The 23,168-nt window shown below is 40.4% G+C and overlaps 1 protein-coding gene across 3 annotated transcripts in view; it reads left to right on the top strand.

Annotated features, from left to right (window-relative positions):
* Window positions 1-23,168, top strand: part of LOC105490258 (sarcoglycan gamma) — a 100,076-nt gene that overhangs the window by 70,380 nt on the left and 6,528 nt on the right. For all 3 annotated transcript variants that reach the window (XM_071081556.1, XM_071081555.1, XM_011755713.2), the window contains exons 5-7: window positions 3,783-3,902; window positions 16,712-16,784; window positions 20,736-20,859. In XM_071081556.1, coding sequence (XP_070937657.1) covers window positions 3,783-3,902; window positions 16,712-16,784; window positions 20,736-20,859 — 317 coding nt within the window. The remainder of the gene's footprint in view (window positions 1-3,782; window positions 3,903-16,711; window positions 16,785-20,735; window positions 20,860-23,168) is intronic.

Below are 23,168 nucleotides of genomic sequence, written 5' to 3'. Positions count from 1 at the left end.
CGCTTGAACCCGGCAGGCAGAGGTTGCAGTGAGCTGAGATCACACCACTGCACTCCAGCTTGGGCAACAGACTGAGACCCTGTCTTTAAAAAAAAAAAGATCATTTTACAGCATTTTTGGAAAGCTACGTCAGTTTTGCTTATAATTATCAGGGACATTTACTAGAAATAACCTAAGTTTCACTGGCATAGCATAACTAGCTTTGTTTGCTCAGGGACTTCTCAAGCCTCGTCTCTTATTTTATCTCATTTTATTTTATTTAACACAAGTAAAGGTCATTAGTGCCAGGCATATGAAGTGGAACTGTATAATACAAGATTATGCCACAAAAGTAGTAGCGCTAACAAGCACAGCTTTGTGCTTCCAGCCCAGTCCTTTCTCTGTGATACCATATTTGCACCAGCAGAATATATGTTTCCTTTTTTTAAAGGACTTTGTGATATTTGTTTCTAAATTATTTTATTTTAAATTAAAGATATCCTAAGGAACAAAAGAAGGTTGCTGATGAGACACATTATATGTAAGGGAGAATTTGATGGTATTTTCACCAGAAAAACCCTTAAGCTAATTTCCCAAACTTAATTAATCAGATCACAAAACCATTAACTTTTTCTCTTTGTACCAAAGCCTTTCATTAAAAATGGGACTGTACAGATAGCTCTTTTCTTATCAACAAGGTAGAATTTAAATTTTATTTCTTAAAGACCTCTACTGCAAAAGACAATTACATCCTCAGCTTTAATCAGTGTCCAACTAGGTTAAAGAAACTGCTAGAATATTAATAAAAGTTAGAAAATTAATTACAAACTCCATAACTATTGAAGAACAGTACAGTTTTCTCTGAAGTGGAAAGCGTATTTAAATTTAAATATGCAGTGTCTATTTTTAATAAAATGGAGATGGGATTTTATTCGCCGCTATGCCTTTGCTCAAATAGTTTCCTTTACCTGGAGATCCCTGTTCTTCCTTCAACAGGGAAGCATGAACTCTTCCTTTTTTGTTTTTTGAGACAGTGTCTCGCTCTGTCACCCAGACTGGAGTGCAGTGGCCCAATCTCAGCTGATTGCAACCTTCACCTCCCGGGTTCAAGCAATTCTCCTGCCTCAGCCTCCCCAGTAGCTGGGACTACAGGCACACGCCGCCACGCCCAGCTAATTTTTATATTTTCAGTAGAAACAGGGTTTCACTGTGTTGCCCAGGTTGGTCGCGAACTCCTGAGCTCAGGCAATCTGCCCGCCTTGGCTTCCCAAAGTGCTGAGATTACAGGGTTGAGCCACTGCGCCCAGCAGGAAGCATGAACTCCTTCTTCCAAGTCAGTTCAGGCATCGTGTCTCTGGACGCTACTCTTAGCCTGGATGGATGGACCGTGAATTCCTAGTCAAGACTCTGTCATGCTTGCATCCTAATACTTAGCAAGTTGTCCTGAAACCAGGCTTACATGCTTTTCTTTTTAGTGAACCACAGAATCCTCTGCGCTGGGAGCTATATCTCACTCATTTGCACATTGTCAATGCTTAGCACAGAACCTTGTACATAAAAAGCATGCAATAGATTTGTACTGAATGGAACCATTCAGTTTCCTGCATTTTATTTGATTTGAGTAACAATTTATGTGTATTTGCTGCACAGACTTACTATGAAACTAAACTTATTCATTGAATATTTTATCGATGTAATAACTACAGAAAAAAAAATTGTCACTTAGTTCAACCCCTTATACTTAATAAGGCCTCTTAGAATTGTAAGATGAACCTCTAGTGAGCAAAACAATGAACTCTTACTGGATTAATTATTCCAATTATTTCTCAATTTTAAAGTCAGGTAACTTGGTAGTCACCATTAAATGCAAATTGGTGTTTATATAATAAATACACAGGCATATCAGTGACCCAGAAGAGATAAACAGGAACTCTGAGTCTCAGATTGGGGAAAATAACATACAAATACCAAAAAATAAAGTGAAATTTTTGTTTTTTAAAAAAAGGAGATATAACGTAGAGAAAAAAGTCAACTTTATAACCGGCACTCTTGCCAAAAATATTTATTTATTTAAATAAAGACTCACTGGAGGGTTTTAAATACAAATTAATAAAATTAAGAACACTTGGATGAGCATGTCCAAAACTGATCAATGCATTAATAGAAAGGCTTTACTTAATTTCTACCAGGTATCCAAAAATTTTTTTGAGAACTGTTAGGGTCAGAGGAACACACACAAAAGAATTATAAGATATGACTTATTTTCTCAACTTCTTTTTTTTTTTTTTTTTTTTTTTTGAGAGGTAGTCTTGCTCTGTCACCCAGGCTGGACTGCAGTGGTGCGATCTCAGCTCACTTCAGCCTCCACCTTCCGGATTCCAGCAATTCTTCTGCCTCAGCCTCCTTAGGTAGCTGGGATTACAGGCACGCACCACCATGCCCATCTACTTTTTGTATTTTTAGTAGAGATGGGGTTTCTCCATGTTGGCCAGGTTGGTCTCAAACTCCTGACCTCAGGTGATCTGCTCGCCTTGGCCTGGCAAACTGCTAGGACTACTGGTGTGAGCCACTGTGTCCAGCCTCAACTTAGAGATAAGAATATAGGCTGGATGTGGTGGTTCACACCTGTAATCCTAGCACTTTGGGAGGCCGAGGTGGGCGGATCACCTGAGGTCAGGAGTTTGACACCAACCTTGCCAACATGGTAAAATCCCATTTCTACTAAAAATACAAAATTAGCCGGGTGTGGTGGCACATGCCTGTAATCCCAGCTACTCTGGAGGCTGAGGCAGGAGAATCACTTGAACTTGGGAAGCGGACGTTGCAGCCAGCAGAGATCGTGCCATTGTACTCCAGCCTGGGTGACATGAGCGAAACTCTGCCTCAAAAAAAAAAAAAAAAAAAGAATGTAAAGCTAACATAAACAAATTGAGGAACTCATAGTTTCTTAAGTAGATGATGAAGGCTGTACTCTAGGGAGATTAATCCATGAGGCCTGGGTTAGAAAGTTTGGAAGCATCAAAGAGGAATTGGGGAACACATGATGAGTGCCTGGGGTTGGTGTGTAGCTGAGTGAGTGGGAGGTGTGACCTCACCCTCATGTCTGGATGGCACAGGGTGAGTGAGCACCCACAGAACACCTGCTGAATAGATGAAAGAGCTGGAAGGCAGTGGGTCTAGAGCTCAGGTGAAGGGCATAAGCTTGGATACAAAAGTGAAACAGAAGGCATGGCAAAGTCAAAAATTTTTTAGGGGAAGGGCAAAAACAGGAAGGTGTTCTTCCACAGTGATGCTTGTTTTTCCCGTGGAGTAGAGGGTGAGCAGCTCTTCTGAGAATAATGGTAGAGAAAAAATTCAGGATACAACTCATCTTCTAGATTAACTTTGACCATTAAAGTGAGCCATTTGTAAGATGGTCTTTCACAAATCTCACATTTCGGAATGTGAGATTCTTAGGTGGTTAATAACCAAAAGAATACAAGTTTAACCACGAATAGGAGAACCATATTATTTTGGGCAAGTATTTAAAAATCTTAAAGAAGAAACTCTTAAATAATGTATTTATACATATATTGATATAGGTTAACATATGTTTGACATACATTAATTTTAATAATATGATAAATTTAGACTTAAAAGTTGCAAAGTTTAATTACAGAATCAATCAGTACCACTAATGCTAACAAATACCAAATCTTTAGGTACTTGGTCTTGTTGGGTTGACATGGCATGTGTAAAAATAGAGGTTTTGACACTGCTTGTAGTGAACAGTTTATAATAAACTGTTTTAATTAATTCTTCAGGTCCCAAAATGGTAGAAGTCCAGAGTCAACAGTTTCAGATCAACTCCAACGACGGCAAGCCACTATTTACTGTAGATGAGAAGGAAGTTGTGGTTGGTACAGATAAACTTCGAGTAACTGGTATGTACTAATTCGAGAAAAACACAACATTCCATGGAGTACACATCTGCAAAAACACATTGTACTATTGACAAGCTTATGTGGAATCTTTCAAGCAGATAAGAGAGCTTGAATGTATTGCATTTTCTCCATTGCAACTCTCTTGATGCTCTCCTAGAAGAACAAAATCCTTCCTGCAGATCTTGGCCTACCCTTCTTCCACCACAGTTTTACTCTTTGTCTCTTTCTTTCTTTCGTTCTTTCTTTCATTCTTCCTTTCTTTCTTTCCGTCGTTCTCTCTTTCTTTCTTTCTCTCTTTCTCTCTTTCTTTCTTTTTCTTTTCTTTTTTTTTTGTTTTTTTGTTTTTTTTGTTTAGACAGAGTCTCGCTCTGTTGCCCAGGCTGGAATGCAGTAGCCCAATCTTGGCTCACTGCAACCTCCGCCTCCCGGGTTCAAGCGATTTTCTTGCCTCAGCCTCCTGAGTAGCTGGGACTACAGGCACCCACAACCATGCCTGGCTAATTTTTGTATTTTTAGTAGAGGCAGGGTTTCTCCATGCTGGCCAGGCTGGTCTCAAACTCCTGACCTCAAATGATTCACCCACCTCGGCCTCCCAAAATGCTGGGATTAGAGGTGTGAGCCACAGCGCCCTGCCACCCTTTGTCTTTTTCTAACTAGAGTAACCCACAGACTTATCAAATGTCACTGTTATCTGTGCAGTTCAAGTATCTGTTTCCCAAGTTTCTTTTATTCTCATCATATCATGTACTTGAATTCCTCATATTTCTACAAAAAAGTTCTCTTTTTGAACTAAAAGTTGAATACCGGTCTCATAGGACTCATTTTTAAGACTGAGAAGAGACCATTTTATGAAAAAAATTTTTCGGAACATACTCTAAATTCACTTGCTAAAGACAAGAAGACATAAGCAGACACTTGTTAAATCTATCGCAGTGCCTTTCTGTACTACTGTGAAAACCAATAGCGATGTTATTGTCTCACACAATCCTATCAATACTCCCAAATGAAAAACAAATAATATTTCCTGGCCAAGGAAGTAGACTCCACCCTATTACCGGCCCTAACAAATCATAACCTAATGTTGCATACTCTAAGACAGTAATGTATCTGGTTTTGTTACTAAAATGAAAGACACTAGGGCATTTAGTTAAAGGAAATTGGTCATTGTCCAACAAAGCACCTTGAGCATCAGAAATGCACTGTTGCGTATGATAAAGAATATGGGCTGGGTAGACCAGGATTCAGTTCCTACCTCTGCAATTACTAGCTGCATAATTTCAAGTAAGTTAATTTTTGTTTTCTGTTTCCTGACTTCTAAAAGTGAGTTGATAATGTCAACTGTACTATCATTGCTGGGTTAAGTGGATCAAGTATGCAAAGGACAGCAGAGTTCTTGGTAGAGTATCATTGCACTGCAGGGCAGTACAATCTGCAGGGAAAACAGTCTAACAGCTTAGATCACTTCAAACCAAAGCCTTCCTACACAGAGAATCAGCAAAATGAACTTTTCCTTAGCCCAGGACTCCTTCTGGGCCATGACATCAATTAGAGGAACAGATGAGAAAAATTGATAAGCAACTGTATTGTTTATTACCTGTATGCATGCGTCAGAACCATCCAGAGGGTTTGTTTAAAATATACTGCCGGGGGCCAGGCACAATGGTTCACACCTGTAATCCAAGCACTTTGGGAGGCTGAGGTAGGTGGATCGCTTGAGCCCAGGAGTTTAAGACCAGCCTGAACAACATGGTGAAACCCCATCTCTACAAAAGAAAAAATAGAAAAATTAGCCAGGCACAGTGATGTGTGCCTGTGGTCCCAGCTACTCGGGAGGCTGAGGTGGGAGGATCACCTGAGCCTGGAAGGCAGAGGTTGCAGTGAGCTGAGATTGAGCCACTGCACTCCAGCCTGGGCGACAGAGTGAGACCATATCTCAATAACAATAATAATAATAATAATAGTGCTGGCCCTCATCCCCAGAGCTTCTGATTCAGCAGGTCTGGAATGTGACTTGAGAATCTGTGTTTCTAGGAAGTCCCCAGGTGCTGCTGCTGCCACAGCTCTGGGGACCACACTTTGAGAACCACTGCCCTGGACTAACGTGAACCAGCAGGAGAAACAGCAGGTCAGCAATATGTCAATGCTCTCTGTAGAACAGCAGTTCCCCAACCATTTTGGCACCAGGGACTGGTTTCATGGAAGAAAATGTTTTCACAGTGTGGGAGATGGTTTTGGGATGAAACGACTCCACCTCAGATCATCAGGTATTAGATTCTCATCAGGAGCACGCAACCTAGATCCCTCACATGCACAGTTCACAGCAGGGTACGCCCTCCTGTGAGAATCTAATGCCTCCACTGATCTGATAGGAGGCGGAGCTCAGGCGGTAATGCTCGCTGGCCCGCTGCTCACCTCCTGCTGTGAGGTCCAGTTCCTAACAGGCCACAGACCAGGACCCGTCTATGGCCCATGGATCTAGAGTCCCTGCTCTAGAACATGCATTCAAGTTGTCCTTTCAAAAGACAAGTTATAATCTTCTATTTCATAATTGTTTTTGCCTGAGGCACAGTTTTCTCCCAAACTCCTCCTCTGCAGTGCAGCTAAGCAAAATATACCCCACCTCTAATGACTCTACGCTTTCCTTGTTATTTTGGTGTTGCAAACATTTCTAGTTCTTATTGCCAGAGACACCATGAACTGAGAGTGTACAAACGGTACAATTTTGAGCAAACCATAATTCTTCTCAATTTTCCAATATGTTATTGGCTTCCTTACATTTTGTAATGAAAGAAACTAAGAGATTCCACAGTTTTGATGTTTCCCTTCTTGTTTTGTCTCTATCCAAGGTCTGACTCTCTAACCATTGTCTACGGCAGGCTTTGTCGATCTTAACACTTTTTTTTTTTTTTTTAAACTTTAAGTTCACGGGTACAAGTGTAGGTTTATTACATAGGTAACTTGTGTCATGGCGGTTTGTTGTACAGATTATTTCATCACCCACGTATTAACCCAGGTTATTAGTTATTTTTGCTGTTCCTCTCCCTCCTCCCATCCTCCACCCTCCAATAGGCCTCAGTGTCTGTTGTTCTCCTCTATGTGTCCACATGTTCTCATCATTTAGCTCCCACTTATAGGTGAGAACATGCAGAATTTGGTTTTCTGTTCCTGTCTTAGTTTGCTAAGGATAATAGTCTCCAGCTCCATCCATGTCCCTAGAAGGGCGTGCATGATCACATTCTTTTTAATGTCTGCATAGTATTCCACATTTTCTTTATCCAGTCTGTCACTGATGGGCATTTAGGGTGATTCTATGTCTTTGCTATTGAACCTTAGCATTGTTAACATTTTGGGCTGGATAATGTTTTTGATGGAGATTGGGGGAGACTGTCCTGTGCATTGCGGGATGTTTAGCGGCATCCTTAGCCATTTAGTGGCATCCTTAGCCTCACTAGGTGCTAGTAGCATTCCCACCCCACCAGTTGTGACAACCAAAAATCTCTCCCAACATGGCCAAAGTTCCCCATTATTGGGGGAGGGGGAGTAAAATCTCCCCCAATTTAGAAGCACTTAAATTTATACTGTTTCTCTGGAATTAGCATTTACATAGCATTTGCTGTGTGTCAGTGACTAACCTAAAAGCCTCCAGTACAAAATAATTCAGACATGCTTCCTTTTACATGATGCTTATACTTTGGCTGGGGAGGTAGAAACACAAATTAATTTGTTGGATACAATCAGTTAAGGACACTAAAAGATGTTTGAGCAAAAGCCTACAGGAGCAGCCCAGAGAAAAGGATTCATTCTGCCGGGTATGATGCGTGGAAAGAGAGGCAGAATAGGTCACCAGTGATTTCTCCAGGAAAGAGACATTTGAGCTGGTCCTAGAAAGATGGGTAGGAGTTTATCAGGAAGAAAACATAAGGATTAGCATTCTACACAGACTGTACTCATGAACAGATATTAATGGACAATTGCTGAAAATAACAATGGGTAACTTTTTTTTATACTTTAAGTTCTGGGATATTTGTGCAGAACGTGCAGGTTTGTTACATAGGTATACCCATGCCATGGTGGTTTGCAGCACCCATCAACCCGTAATCTACATTAGGTATTTCTCCTAATGCTGTCCCTTTCCTAGCCCCCCACTCCCCAACAGGCCCCAGTGTGTGATGTTCCCCTCCCTGTGTCCATGTGTTCTCATTGCTCAACTCCCACTAATGAGTGAGAACATGCAGTGTTTGGTTTTCTGTTCCTTTGTTAGTTTGCTGAGAATGGTGGTTTCCAGCTTCATCCATGTCCCTGCGAAGGACATGAACTCATCTTTTTTATGGCTGTATAGTATTCCATGGTGTATATGTGTCACATTTTCTTTATCCAATCTATCATTGATGGGCATTCGGGTTGATTCCAAGACTTTGCTATTGTGAATAGTGCCACAATAAACATACGTGTGCATGGGTCTTTATAGTAGATAAAGTGATGGGATTGCTGGGTCAAATGGTATTTCTGGTTCTAGGTCCCTGAGGAATTGCCACACTGTCTTCCACAATGGTTGAACTAATTTACACTCCCACCAACAGTGTAAAAGTGTTCCTATTTCTCCACATGCTCTCCAGCATCTGCTGTTTCCTGACTTTTTAATAATTACCATTCTAACTGGTGTGAGATGGTATCTCATTGTGGTTTTGATTTGCATTTCTCTAATGACCAGTGATGATGAGTTTTTTTTTCATATGTTTGTTGTCTGCATAAATGTCTTCTTTTGAGAAGTGTCTGTTCATATCCTGTGCCCACTTTTTGATGGGGTTGTTGTTTTCTTGTAAATTTGTTTAAGTTCCTTGTAGATTCTGGATATGACCTCTTTGTCATAAATCTACTTGGATTGACTCCAAGTAGCCTTTGGAGTTTCTCAGGTCAGCAAAAGCAACAGCAATTGACAGCCAAGGAAAGAGCAGTGGTAGGAAAAGAGACAGCGGCCTCACTCTGAGGACTGGAAAGAAAACCCAATTCTTTTTTTCTTTTTTTTTTTTTTTTTTTGAGACGGCGTCTCGCTCTGTCACCCAGGCTGGAGTGCAGTGGCCGGATCTCAGCTCACTGCAAGCTCCGCCTCCCGGGTTCACGCCATTCTCCTGCCTCAGCCTCCCGAGTAGCTGGGACTACAGGCGCCTGCCACCTCGCCCGGCTAAGTTTTTTTTGTATTTTTAGTAGAGACGGGGTTTCACCGTGTTAGCCAGGATGGTCTCGATCTCGACCTCGTGATCCACCCGTCTCGGCCTCCCAAAGTGCTGGGATTACAGGCTTGAGCCACCGCGCCCGGCCCAATTCTTTGCTTCTTTTCTCCGCTCTCGTCACTTGCACAGCAGCCCATAGCTCTGATGAAAGGGGAAAGTAAAGTCGCGCTCTCCTTAAGACGGTGCACTTGAAACTCCTGGCTGCACCAAGTCCCAATCCTGACTCGAATTGCCATTCTTTGAGTAATTAAGACAATTGCTATTGCTGTTGTTTTAATGACTCAAATAAGCTAAAACCTCTCTTTAATTCTTAAATAGCTTCCATTTAGACTTTAGTCAACTAGGCTACTGAATAATAGTTTTTAAGTGAAATTTATGGAAGCGATTACACAATTTCATCAGTTCAGTCTGAAATGGATTTAGGCCTTTGAGCAGGCGCATCTTCCTCCCCCACAAAATTAGCCACCAAGTGGCCAAAGTTAACGTTTCTTTTATTAACCCAAATTACAGAACATACCATTGGAATAACATCACAACGTTGTCTTCAAAAAACTATTCTACACCATTGCCAGAACTGACTTCTGCTAGATGACAAATTGTTAGTTTGGCCACTGTAAGTGTATTTTAGCTCCCTGGCAACAATTTGCTAGGCTTGGTCCGTTTCCCAATATTATCTTTAAAAACAGAGTTCTTTAATAGGATCCATTTCCCACCACTAATGAGAAAAAGTAAGATCTAGCAACAATCCCAATTCTTCATGCCTTCTGTGCAGCTAAGCAAGATCACATGAAGTCAAAAGTGATAGTGTAGAAATGCTAGAGTCACCCATAATTATAGCCAGTGACAAAAATGGACCTGGAGAACGTGTTCAGCCACTGAAGAAGTGAAAATAAACAAGGATGTTAAGTCGAAAAAGACGTGAAGACCGATATCTGGAAGGTGCTTTTAGGAGCACCGTATCCTTCAAACACATACCCAAGGGCACGGAACACTGTCTGATGCAGCGCTGCACGCGCGGTCAGTGCTGTGCTGCAGTCAATGGTATTTCAGCTGAAAGGAACAAGAGTCCCAATTAAAACAGGCTTAAACTGCAAATCTCACATAGGAAGGCTGGGGAAAGGGTAACCCCAGGTTGTTGATTAATTTAGTAGCCAAGTAATATTTCTCTACCTTTTCTTCTCTGCAAGTATGTTGATATTTCCCTTTTTGGTTGCAAAATGATTCCATCAATTGCGACATCACTTGCTGCTGCAAAGACTTCTCTCAACATCTGTCTCTAAGAGGACCTCAGTGATTTGGCATCTCAAGTGACTCTCCCAGCTGAAATTTTTCTCATATTAAATTATTTGAATTTCTTTTGTATGTGGCATTTGGCTGGATTTATTTTTTGTAACACAATTTATTTTGATATTTAATGTGGAATTTAAAACATTCACATTCATTGTGATAACTGCTGTGTTTGGCTTATCTATGCCATATTATTTCATGATTTTTATTTTTAATCTTACCAAGTTTGAGTCTGAAAAAAGCCTGGTGTAAAGGGAGATAGAGTGGGACCAGATTATGCAGGGATTTGCTGGCCATTATAAGAAGTTAGGATTTGTTTTAATTCAATGGGGAGGCATGGAATTGTTTTGAACAGTGTACTCCTGGATTCATTATACATCTTAAGATCAATCCAACCATTACAAGGGAGGTTGGAGGAAAGAATGGAAGCAGTAAGACCAGTTAGGAGGATGTCAATTGTAGTACAGGTACTCAGTGAATGTGACCTGGATTGGGTGGCAGCAATGGTCAGAGAGGGAAGTGAATTACTCCAATTTAAGATCTGACAGCTACAGCCTTGCCCATGAATCGCATGTACGGCAGGCATCCAAGAGGACACTCAATGATAATATTTGCTTTGGGTGACGGCATTACTCTCTGGGTAATGGAGAGGCTTGAGGAGGAGGAGAATTCATTTGCAGGGCAGACAGCATCAACAGTTAATATTTTAGACACGTAAACTGAAGATCATCTGGGAAAACTGCCAAGTGCATATGTCATGTCAGCTATTGGGCGTGTGAGTTAGCTACTGCTCAGAGCAGAAGTCCAGACTAGAGATAAATGTGGGCGTCATCAACCAACTGAGCTCCGAAAAATGCCAACGGTAGAGGCCAAATAAAGGCAGAGCAGCCACCAAAGGAGAATAAGGGACAGGCAATGCGGTGGGAGGGATATTACAATAATCATTTTTCTGGTGTCAAGAGAGACTATTTTCTCAGAATTTGGACCCAGGAGAGATGACAGAAATTGTCACTGGATTTATTATTATGGAAGCCATTGCAATCTTAAGGAGAGCATTTTTCACTGCAGTAATAAAAGCAAAAGGCAGGTTGAAGTGATTACAAAGTGAATAGGATGGGAGGCAGTAGAGGCATTATGTGGGGACATTAAGCGGAAGTTTGCCTGAAGAAGAGAAATGGAATTTTTTTGACATCACTTGAAAAGCCCATATCAGTCCATAAATGCTCGATGAATGCGTAGAATAAATCTTAACAAATAGTTATCAGTGTTGATACAAAAATGAATGCATACTGAGACACATAACGTATTACTGTTTGAACAGAAGTATTAATATTGAATTCTATGTATTTCTATAACTGAAGGAACCTAGAAACTCAAAGAATGTAGCAACTTAGAGTAATTTGCTATTCAGTTGCTGAGCTCTGTCCAAGAGTGTCATGATTGCTGGGCTCTGTACCGTGAACTTTCCAACTGCCTTCATGACCATCTCAGTCCATCTTGCACCACAGTCTTACTACGGATCTTCATGTGAGCATCATTCATCATACAATGCTCTAGAATCCAGAAGGGAAGAATGATGTTGAGTACTACTGCTTCACAGTAGAAACGGACATGTCTGATCTCAATGACATGTCCATGTCTAATCTCAATGACATATTCTAAAAATAAAAAAGTTAACATTATTAGACTAGGCTTTCCTTTATTTTCCTTTTTATTTGTAATTTCCTATATAAATAATGCATATTATACAGGGTCATTTTAATGCATGATTTATATAATGATATTTTATAGAACTTTTTTCCTGTCTAAAATTTTAGATTATAGGACTTCAAATAATATGTTTTATTTTCCACAAAGAAGAGGTATTACACCAATTATATTTCTTATATCATCTTGGTTGTGAATATTTAAATGAATGCAAACATAAAGAAAATGCAATTAAATTGAAGATCAACAACCATTTCCTGAGAATCATTTTATGAAACCATTTAGGAAAATTCATTTTATTATATGCAAATAGGTTCCGAGGAGTATTTAACTTTGAGGCTGAATAGTAATGATATAATCAAGAGCATATAATTTGGGCATTTATCATTTCAATGTAGAGAAACTGCTGCTCTTATTTAAAGATAATACATATCAGTTTATAGATTTTCTATCTCCCTATAAGTACATTACCATAATCATATGTTGATATAATATCACTAATTATAGTTACATTAGAAGGTAAGTAATTGGCACGCATTTAAAAACTAATTACCGAGTTTTACTGCCCTGTAAAATAGTGCCACTGAAACTCTTTGAATAAATTCAGCTATTGGGAAAGAGAATTGAAGCTGCTGTGAAAGTTGATTATATGAATTGGGTCATGTTGTCATACCCAAGCAAATCGAGGGCTGGGGGAAAAGCACTCAGGGCACGTAGCACCTTTTTCAAGAACTGAATTTTTCTCAAGCCCAGCAGCTGAAATGGCCTGCTGTCACCCTAAGACCGGCGTTACCTAGTAAATGCTGAAACGACCTGCCGTGACACCAACAAGTGTTCTACCTGCTGCCCTCACTCACCAATCAGAGCTCGCCAGCTCCCAGAAGCTTCTCTAGTGCCAATGAGCCTTCTTTCAAAACAATATATAACATTTCCTTCCTTTTTTTTTTTTTTTTTTTTTTTTTTTTTTTTTTTTTTGAGATGGAGTCTCACTTTCTTGCCCAGGCTAGAGTGCAATGGTACGATCTTGGCTCACCGCAACCTATGCCTCCCAGGTTCAAATGATTCTCATGCCTCAACCTCCTGAATAGCTGGGATTACAAGAGTGAGCCACCACACCTGGCTAATTTTTTTATTTTTAATAGAGATGGGGTTTGATCATGTTGGCCAGGCTGGTTTCAAATTCCTGGCCTCAAGTGATCCACCCGCCTTGGCGTCCCAAAGTGCTGGGATTACTGGCGTGAGCCACTGCACCCGCCCACGTTTCTCTTTCTAATAAAACTCCCAACTTTTTCTTTGTTCTTTGGAGATATGCCCCAAATTGCAGTTCTGTGATTCCCCCAAAAATCATTTAGAGATTTATCTCTATATTTATTTTGACCCAACACTGTGCTCAAATAAAAATTGCCCATGAAAGTGGAATAGATTGCAGTCTTTAGTTTTGTTTTACAAGGGTATGTGTTATAGAAAGTAAAATGTGTTGACTTTTTTCTCATTCATAATATCATCTTGTTTATATAAAAATGGAGAAAATAATTACAGAAAATTTTATGCCCACATTCCTTTTGTTTCTATATCTTAGTTATGGAAAGAAATCATTATTTTTTGATGATTCATAAAGCTCATTCTAGGTTCGTGATAACAAAGCATTACTTAGGTTTCAAACAATGCTACATAAATCACACTAAATATACTTATATAAAACTAAGCATAGCTCTGCTTGTCTTCTTGAGAATTGACTTGAGGTGTATTAAAATTTACATTTTCTTTTATATTTTGCAAATCAGAAGAAGGAGGAAAGAAAAGGATAAAATGAATACATATTATTATACAGATTACTATGTTAAATTATTTTCCTCTGTATGCCAAGCAGGAAATGTTGTCAATACATCAACAAACCAGATATTGTGCTCTAAAATTTGACTGCACCATTTATTGTGGAAACGCCAGTGCTTGGTATAGCCTAACTTTACATAATGATCTCCATTATCATTTAGGTTTGCTTAAGTGGTATTTTAAGAAAATGTGACTTGTTACAGCATGTATGAGGATCTATTTCTCATCTGAGTTGAATTTACATAAATTATAATTTTCATGAAACATTAACCTTCACTTATGTGTGTTCCTTTATTTCAGTTGATTATAGTTTTTATGTAAATCATCCTACTAAAAACGTTTGTAATTTTAAAATTTCGCTTTGTTCTGATTTAAGTGTGTTTTGCTTTTGTGCCACAAGCTATTATTTCTTGGATAAGGGCTTTTTTCCAGTGTGGATTTTTATCATATCTTCATATTTAAATAAAATTACTAAGGAAGTAGTAATTACAATAACAAAGCTAATATAGCCAGTAATACTGTGGAGAAAATGTGAAGGTACTATGAACTGTAGGACTGGCTGGGTGCGGTGGCTCACGCCTATAATCCCAGCACTTTAGGAAGGCTGAGGTGGACAGATCACCGGAGGTCAGGTGTTTGAGACCAGACTGGCCAACATGGTGAAACCCTGTCTCTATTAAAAATACAAAATATTAGCCGGGTGTGGTGGTGGACACGCATTGTCCCAGCTACTCAGGAGTCTGAGGCAGGAGAATTGCTTGAGCCTGGGAGGCGGAGATTGCAGTGAGTGGAGATCATGCCACTGCACTTCAGCCTAGGTGACAGAGTGAGACTCCGTCTTAAAAAAAAAATTTTTTTTTATAAAATTAGTAAGGGCTGCTCAAAAGATCTTTTGCCCAGGATGAGGATTTCTCAACACAGAGGCTGGGAAACCTTTACCCAGACAATTTTTCTTCAGTGTCCAATATTGAAACTAGTAAAAGAGTTGATTTAAAAATAAACATTTTAGTTGTTTCATTATAGAAGCTCCTCAACTTGCAGTGGCTTGCCTGCTACAAAGCCGTGGCAAGTCGGGGACCCTCTGTATTTCCTAAAGAGGAAAGTTCACAGCATGAGGATGACTCCTGAGATTCCTGTGGAACCACAAGGGAGAGAAAAACGCTTTGCAAGCGGCAGCCACGGGCTCTTAAGCCAAGGCTAGGGCCTGAGCCAGGGGTGGGACCCTAGGCAGGGCAGGGCCCAAGATAGGCACGAGCAACCTGGGGAAGTCATGATGAGCATATGTACGCAATGTGGTGCTTGGTGCTGCTTATATCTGTGAATATGCCCATGAAATTCAAGAGGATATAGATTTAAATATAATGTGAAAGATACGTTTGTATTCCATGTAGAATTCGTTGCTTCCAGTGAATTGGAATATTTGTTTATTCCTGGACACTCAGCACATTTTCCTGCCCCTGGACTGCTGCTCTTTTCGAAATTCTTGCTCGCAATCTCCGTATGTTCATAAAAGTTTATTTATTTTAAAGTTCAGACCCAATTCACTTTCTTTTTTTTTTTTTTTTTTTTTTTTTTTTGAGACGGAGTCTCGCTCTGTCGCCCAGGCTGGAGTGCACTGGCCGGATCTCAGCTCACTGCAAGCTCCGCCTCCCGGGTTTACGCCATTCTCCTGCCTCAGCCTCCCGAGTAGCTGGGACTACAGGCGCCCACCACCTCGCCCGGCTAGTTTTTTGTATTTTTTTTAGTAGAGACGGGGTTTCACCGTGTCAGCCAGGATGGTCTCGATCTCCTGACCTCGTGATCCGCCCGTCTCGGCCTCCCAAAGTGCTGGGATTACAGGCTTGAGCCACCGCGCCCGGCCTCACTTTCTTATATAGTCGTCCCTGATGCCTTAAAGTAATTCTTCCCCATTGATGACCCTCCAGATAATTTTGTTGCACTTCCCTACTGGCACATTACTTTCTATCACATATTGTTATTTATGTATGAAAACCCCTATAGTATATAGATTAAACATGTGGGCTCTGAATTCAAATTACAGCCTTGCCACTTCTCACCTGTGGAACCCTAGGCAAGTTAATTAACCTTTCTCTTCCTCAGCTTCCTCATGGGTACAATGGGAAAATATTACCTGCATTGTAGAGGTCTGAGTATTAAACAAGTTAGGATACATCAAAGAGCATGTCACTTTCACCGGTGTTTTTCTGCACCCCAGCTGACACAGGGCCTTGCATATAATTAGGTTCTCAGTCTCATGAAACAACTGGGAACATACTGATTCCTAGGGATTAGAAGGTTCATTTTAAATATTTAAAGCTTGTAATTTTTCTGTAAATATCCTGAGTGCCTTAGAAACAAGTAACACAAGATACAAGTTTTACACATAAAATCTAGAGAATTAGTTAAATTACTATTACCTAAAATATATGGATGTATGCAACTTTCAGAAGGACTTTTTTTTCTTTTTTGATTTGAAGACTAATATTGCTTTCTAGTTTTAAAATAAGCCTGCTAATTTGTAATTGCTTTGAAAAACATATTTTGTTTATGGGAACATAATGAAATTGTGATAGCCTCAGAAAAGTAGGGAAGCAGTTGGGCCTATTTTTCCACCCGTAACTCAAACATCTGCAAAAATTCTGCAACAAAGAACAAAGTCCGTATATTATTTAATATCTAGGCTAAATGTTTATTTTGTCTGGTGCCACTTGTTTTACTTCTGCTCCTGATACATCTTTGTTTTCTGTTTAGGGCCTGAAGGGGCTCTTTTCGAACATTCGGTGGAGACGCCCCTTGTCAGAGCCGACCCATTTCAAGACCTTAGGTAAGAATTTTTGTTCAAATATGAACAACCTCTCCTGTAGAAGACAAGGGGGTATGGGCTGGAATAATATGTCAGCAGTGACTACGACCTGACTGTTTCTTATTTCATCCGTTGCCTTTATTTTCAAGATTTTCTGCTTATAACTAGATAGTGTTTATTAAAATCCAAAGGAGGTCAAAAAGTCCCACTGACTCCACACTTGGTGCCTCTTCACAGCCTCCTCCTTCCTCCTGCTTCCTCCTCTCCAATCTGCCTCTCACGCTGGTATCAAAATGAGTTTGCTAAATGCAAGCTGGTTTAAATGCTTCTTTCCTCTCACATCACATCAGCCATAGGAAAATCCTAAGTGCTCCACTGGGCACTCCCAGCCCTTCATAGTCTGGGCTGTGACCGGCGGGACCTCCTCCCCTACCCTGCCACCCAGACACGACTGCCAGCCATATCCTCACCGATTCGTCCCACACCATCTCCTCTGGAAATATTTCTACCCCAGGGTAATACATCATAATCGATTCAGAATGAATGAGCATGTCTTTCCTTATGAAGTGGGAGAAGGAGATTGTTAAGAAGGATCTGGGACGGGGAACCCCTGCAGGCTCACAGCAGGGCAGTCTGGCAACAGGCCTCTTCTGCCCCGATGAAGTCACTGGGACTGGATACACCATCTCTGGTAACCAGAAGAACACTTGACAAATCTATGAAACAACCACTTTCAGACACTGGATAACAGGAAGTGCAAAACAAGATAGAAACTAATGAGGTGAGCCCTACACTTGCCCGAGCTCTCTGCCCACAGGCATGTTCAGAATCAGGGCACAGGGAGGGGGGATCCAGTCAGTGCACGGGAATCTCTGGGAGTGGAGGAGAAAGAGATCCGAGAGTGGGGAGTCTGTGGGGCAGAGGACCAGAGAAGAGGGCATGTGCCGGGAAACAGCCCCAGAAATCACATACAGCTTCCCAGGTGTGCATGTATCAGAGGTTTTTCAACTGCTCCGCTATATGTAAGCACCTGATTTATTTACAGTTCGCTTGTGCAGGTATATTTTCATATTGTTGGAGATATAACTTCATGATAAATTCCTGGAAGAGGAATCTGTGGGTGAAAAACATAAATGCCTATATTGTTTACTCAGATAATGCCAAATTCCCTTCCAGTGACTTCCCCCTCCATTGAGGTGTGCCAGTTTGCACACTAGCATTGATACGATAAAACCTATTTTCCTTTCCCGATAGCTGCCAACACAATGTGTTTTAAGATATTTTAAATTTTGCCAATCTGATAGATTAGAAATTATATCTCAAAATGGTTTACATTTCTCTTGAGTGAGGTGGAGCAACTTTTCATATGTTTAAAGGCCATTTTTATATTCCTTTCTGTGAATTATTTATCTTTTTCTACTTTTTAAAAAAATATTTTTCCTGTCAATTTTTAAGACTTCTTTAAATATTGGGGATATTAGCCCTTCATCCCTGATATATGTTTTAAATAATTTTTCCCAGCTTCAGTTGGTTTTTGATTTATTGTACTTTATGCTGTGCAGACTTTTTAATGCTTACATACTCATGTTTACTAATCTTTTTTATTGTATCTGGATTTTAAGTTTGAATTTAATATGTTTCTTGCATGGCTTTATCTTTTACAATTAGACCTCTGATCCACTCAGAGTTTATTATTGTGTGAGGTATGATGTATAAGGTGTGAGGTCTGATTCTAATTTTATCTTTTCCAATTGACCAACCAGACATGCTAGCAACTAGATTATTTATTTAAAACTCTACTTTTCCCCTATGATTTGAAATACAACCTTTACCACTAAATGTCTCTGTAGACTTGGGGCTGTTCCTGCACTTGTTATTCTATTGCACCAGTTTCTCTATTCATGAGTCAGTACTGACTTTGTTAACTAAACAGGCTTTTTTTTTTTTTTTTTTTTTTGAGATGGAGTCTTGCTCTGTTGTTCAGGCTGGAGTGCAGTGGTGTATTCTCAGCTCACTGCAGCCTCTGCCTCCCAGGTTCAAGAGATGCTCCTGCCTCAGCCTCCTAAGTAACTGGGATTACAGGAGCCTGCCACCATGCATAGCTAATTTTTTTTTTTTTTTTTTTTTTCTGGGTAGAGACCAGGTTTCACCATGTTGGCCAGGCTGGTCTCAATCTCCTGGCCTCAGGTGATCCACCTGCCTCGGCCTGCCAAAGTGCTGGGATTACAGAGAAGGTATTTTAATGTCTGGTAGGACTAGTTATGCACATACGACTTTGTACATCATTGAATATTAGTCTGCCTATTCTTATGTATTTTTGCATATGAACTTGAGTATTAACTTGTCTACTTCCAGAAAACTTATTTTTTATTAGGATTATATTAAGTTGATAAATTATCTTAGGGAAAACTGACAAATGACTGTGTTGAGTGACCTACCCAAGAATAGGGCTGTCTTTCCGTTTGTTCAAAGCTACTTCTATACTTCTCAGGAGCATTGAAAAGTTTTCTTCATATATGTTTTCCACGTTTATTCGTTGCTATTATAAAGGAGGTTTATCATATCATCATTATTCCCTGTTATTGTTTTAGATATGAAGGCTACTGATTCCTGTGTGCTAATTTTATTTCCTTACTAAACCTCACTAAACCTTGTATTGTTCACATCCATTTGATGATTGATTCACTGGGATTTTCCAGGTATACCATCAGATCATTTGCAAATAGATGTAGTTTTACACCTTATTTTGCAAGTGTAATATCTAATCCATTTCTCTTGGCTAATTGGATTTCCTAATGTCCTCAATGCAATGTGAGAAAGAAATGGAGATAGTAAGCATCCCTGTCTTTTTCCAGTCAAAGTGGAAATGCCTCTGGTATTTCTCCATTAAGCAAAATGATGTGAATGTGTATTTTATAAAGCAAGCACATATCGATTTCTAGTTTGTGTTGAATAGGTATTGAAGTAATTACAGAGGGTCTTTAGTAATTACAGAGATAGTCATGTATGTCTCTTAGATATATTAATATGGAGTATTACATTAATGGATTTTCTAATACTGAACCAATCTTGTATTCTGGGAATAAATCCTACTTTGGCCACGAAATATTATACACATAACTTGGATGCTGAGCAGCTTAAAAGTGTTTCAAATGATCACATTATGCCATCTGGTGGAAATTCAGCCTTTTCCAGGCAGAGGCAAGTAAGAGAATTCCTCCGGCTGTTATATTTTTGGTTCTCTTTCTGTACTTGGCTTAACCACAAGGAGAGTCTGATTAATTGTACAAAACCAAAGTCAGCTGAGGCCAACTTCCCTCCTTTCAGTTCTATCAGTTCAGTAATTTTTCCAAAAGAAATCTTTCCATTTGCCCTGTAATCTTTCTAAAAAAGACCAAACTTATATTCTGTCTCATGAACGTGGAAAACGCATGTGTTATCCTTACATCTTTTTTTCCTAAATAAATTGGCATTTTAACTAAAAAAACAAGCCTGCCACAGCTACTTGAGAGGCCAAGGCAGGAGGACCTCTTGAGCCCAGGAATTTGAGGCTGCAATGCACCATGATCACAACTGTGAAGAGCCACTGCACTCTAGCCTGGGCGACATAGCAAAAATAATTTTGTGTAGTGCTTCATAAATGGCATTTTCTTCTGAAATATTATGCCAGAGTACTTAACTACGCCATTGGAAACTGCTGCATGGGATTAGGACTGCCTCATGTTTTTATCGGCTTTTAGAGGATACTAATCTCATAGGCTTTCATTGATAGAAAGTTTCTTTCATACTTCACATTATTTCTGGATTTATCAACGAATAATGCACAGTATGTTACCATTTGAGAATGACTTGAAGACTTATGTATCTTACTAGTTATCTTTTCCATGCTAAGTTGAGGGAGTGCTGGAGTGGCTTTTAATACTTTTTTTTTTTTTTTTTTTTTTTTTTTTTTGCTTCTTTTCCTCACCTCAGGTTAGAATCCCCTACTCGGAGACTAAGCATGGACGCCCCAAGGGGTGTGCATCTTCAAGCTCACGCTGGGAAAATTGAGGTGCTTTCTCAAATGGATATTCTTTTTCATAGCAGTGACGGAATGGTGAGTTCACAGATCAGCCTCCTACTGTATGTCCTAATGATATTCCTGAGTATCGTGTCTGGAAAGCTATCAGTATTAAATTTCTAGTAGTTTGTAGGAAAACATGAAGGTCATAGAGTAGCAAATGTACAAGGAAAGCAAAAGACAATTTAGCATTGAAAGAAGGGCCAAGAAAGTCTAAAATTATTCTGTATTAGATCCGGACAGGTTTCTTTGGCATTTTTGCTATCAAATGACTTAGTGACTTGCTATTTTCTTTTTTTATTTTTTTGAGACGGAGTCTCGCTCTGTCCCCCAGGCTGGAGTGCGGTGGCGCGATCTCAGCTCACTGCAAGCTCCGCCTCCCGGGTTCACGCCATTCTCCTGCCTCAGCCTCCCGAGTAGCTGGGACTACAGGCGCCACCACCACGCCCGGCTAGTTTTTTGTATTTTTAGTAGAGACAGGGTTTCACTGAGTTAACCAGGATGGTCTCGATCTCCTGACCTCGTGATCCGCCCGCCTCAGCCTCCCAAAGTGCTGGGATTACAGGCATGAGCCATCGCACGCGGCCCGTGACTTGTTATTTTCAAGTTGGAAAAAAAAAAACCACTACAGACATTCCCATTTACAGAGAATGTCCATTTTGCCATTTCCTAGGGATCCAGCTTCTCTGGGGATGGTTGTCACTAGGAGTCACCCACCGACAACCACTGTCACCTTCCACTGCCCAGAGTGCTGCGCTTAAGCTGCATTTCCAGTTTAAACGAAAATGAAAGATGAAAACTAAGAGTGTTTTTTCAAAGTCAACTACAATAAAGATATAACCTGGGACTTCAAGTCTAGAAATACAGTTGTCTCCCTTTATTGACAGGGGACATGTTCCAAGACCCCTAGTGGAGGCCTAAAACCACAGAGAGTACTGAACCCTTAAACACTCTTTGTTTTCCTGTGCATACATACCTATGCTAAAGGTTAACTTATAAATAAGGCTCAGTGAGAGATTAAGAACAATAATAACTCACAGTAAAATGAAGTGATTATAACAATATGCCAGCATCACCGCTCTCGTGCTTTGGAGACATTATTAAGTAAAATTAACGGCCACTTGAACACAAGCACCGCAGTAACTTAACAGTGGATCTCACCACGGAGATGGCGCCTCAGTGACTCACAGGCTGGGAGCGTAGACAGCTGGAGATACTGGGCACAGGGATGATTCGTGTCCTGGGCTGAACGGCTTGAGATTCCATCACGCTAGTCAGAAATGTGTGCCATTTAAAATGTATAAATTATTTCTGGAATTTTCCATTTAATGTTATCCAGACTCAGGTTGACAGCAGGTAACTAAAATCAAAACTAAAACCAAGGAAAGCAAAACAGCAGACAGCAGGGGAGGAGCTACTAAAACCTCACGGACACAAGCCAAAGTCACAACGAGGCTTAGAGCACACACTGCTCACTACTGATATTGGAACCCTGTTTGTTAGAAAAAAAAAAAAGGAAAAAGCTCGATTTCAGCCAACCAGAAACTCAGACATGTTAGGGATGTTCCTAAATGGTCTAGAAGAAAATCAAGAATTTGGTTTATAAGCTCATTCCAATTGCATGATGCCATATTTATAGATTTGTACAAACAACTGATCTCATCTTCTTGGCCTAAGCCCAGATATTTTCATACGTACGAATGTGCTCAAAATAAGCCTCTGCTGCATGGATTGTCTTGTACATAGCTCTGTCTTACCAACAGTGAGTGCAGTGAGTGACGTGCATTGCGTTCATTCATGCCACCGTTGCCTGGCTGTCATGCCAGACCCTGTGGAATCCAATAGGGATGGCACCATGTCCAAAACGCCAAAGAAGAGACCCACAGCCATGGAACAGGATGTAGGGTTTATTGAGGACTTACCGACAGGGCAGTCCAGTAGCAGCGAGCTGGACTGGAAAACGGCTCCCGTTTGTAAAAAGCATGCAGGTTATACAGCATTTTCACCTAGCAACAACTTCCATTTAACCCAAAACAAAGGGCCTCGATCCCCCATATGGCCTATGTTCCAAGGGATGGGCCAGGCGCTCCGATGTCCTTCACAGATGTGGACTGAATCTTTGGGTTGGCCACTCCCAGACTCCTTAGCTCAGAACTCTGAACACACATTCTTCTTGGGTCCTAGAGTCATTCTCAGGGAGTTCCTGCGTTATTGCAGTCAGGTGCATCTCCATACACCAGGTGAATGTGCTGGGATAAATGTCCATGGACGCTGTTAGTACAATGAGAGGGCACATGGGTTTCCAAGCTCCTCCCCGGCTCTGGCCCTATCATCGCACCTGTGGC

This window comes from Macaca nemestrina, chromosome 16 (assembly GCF_043159975.1).
Source record: "Macaca nemestrina isolate mMacNem1 chromosome 16, mMacNem.hap1, whole genome shotgun sequence".
NCBI classification, from domain to species: domain Eukaryota; kingdom Metazoa; phylum Chordata; class Mammalia; order Primates; family Cercopithecidae; genus Macaca; species Macaca nemestrina.
Note: the sequence above shows the minus strand (reverse complement) of the source record. Positions and strands in the feature narration are given on the sequence as shown.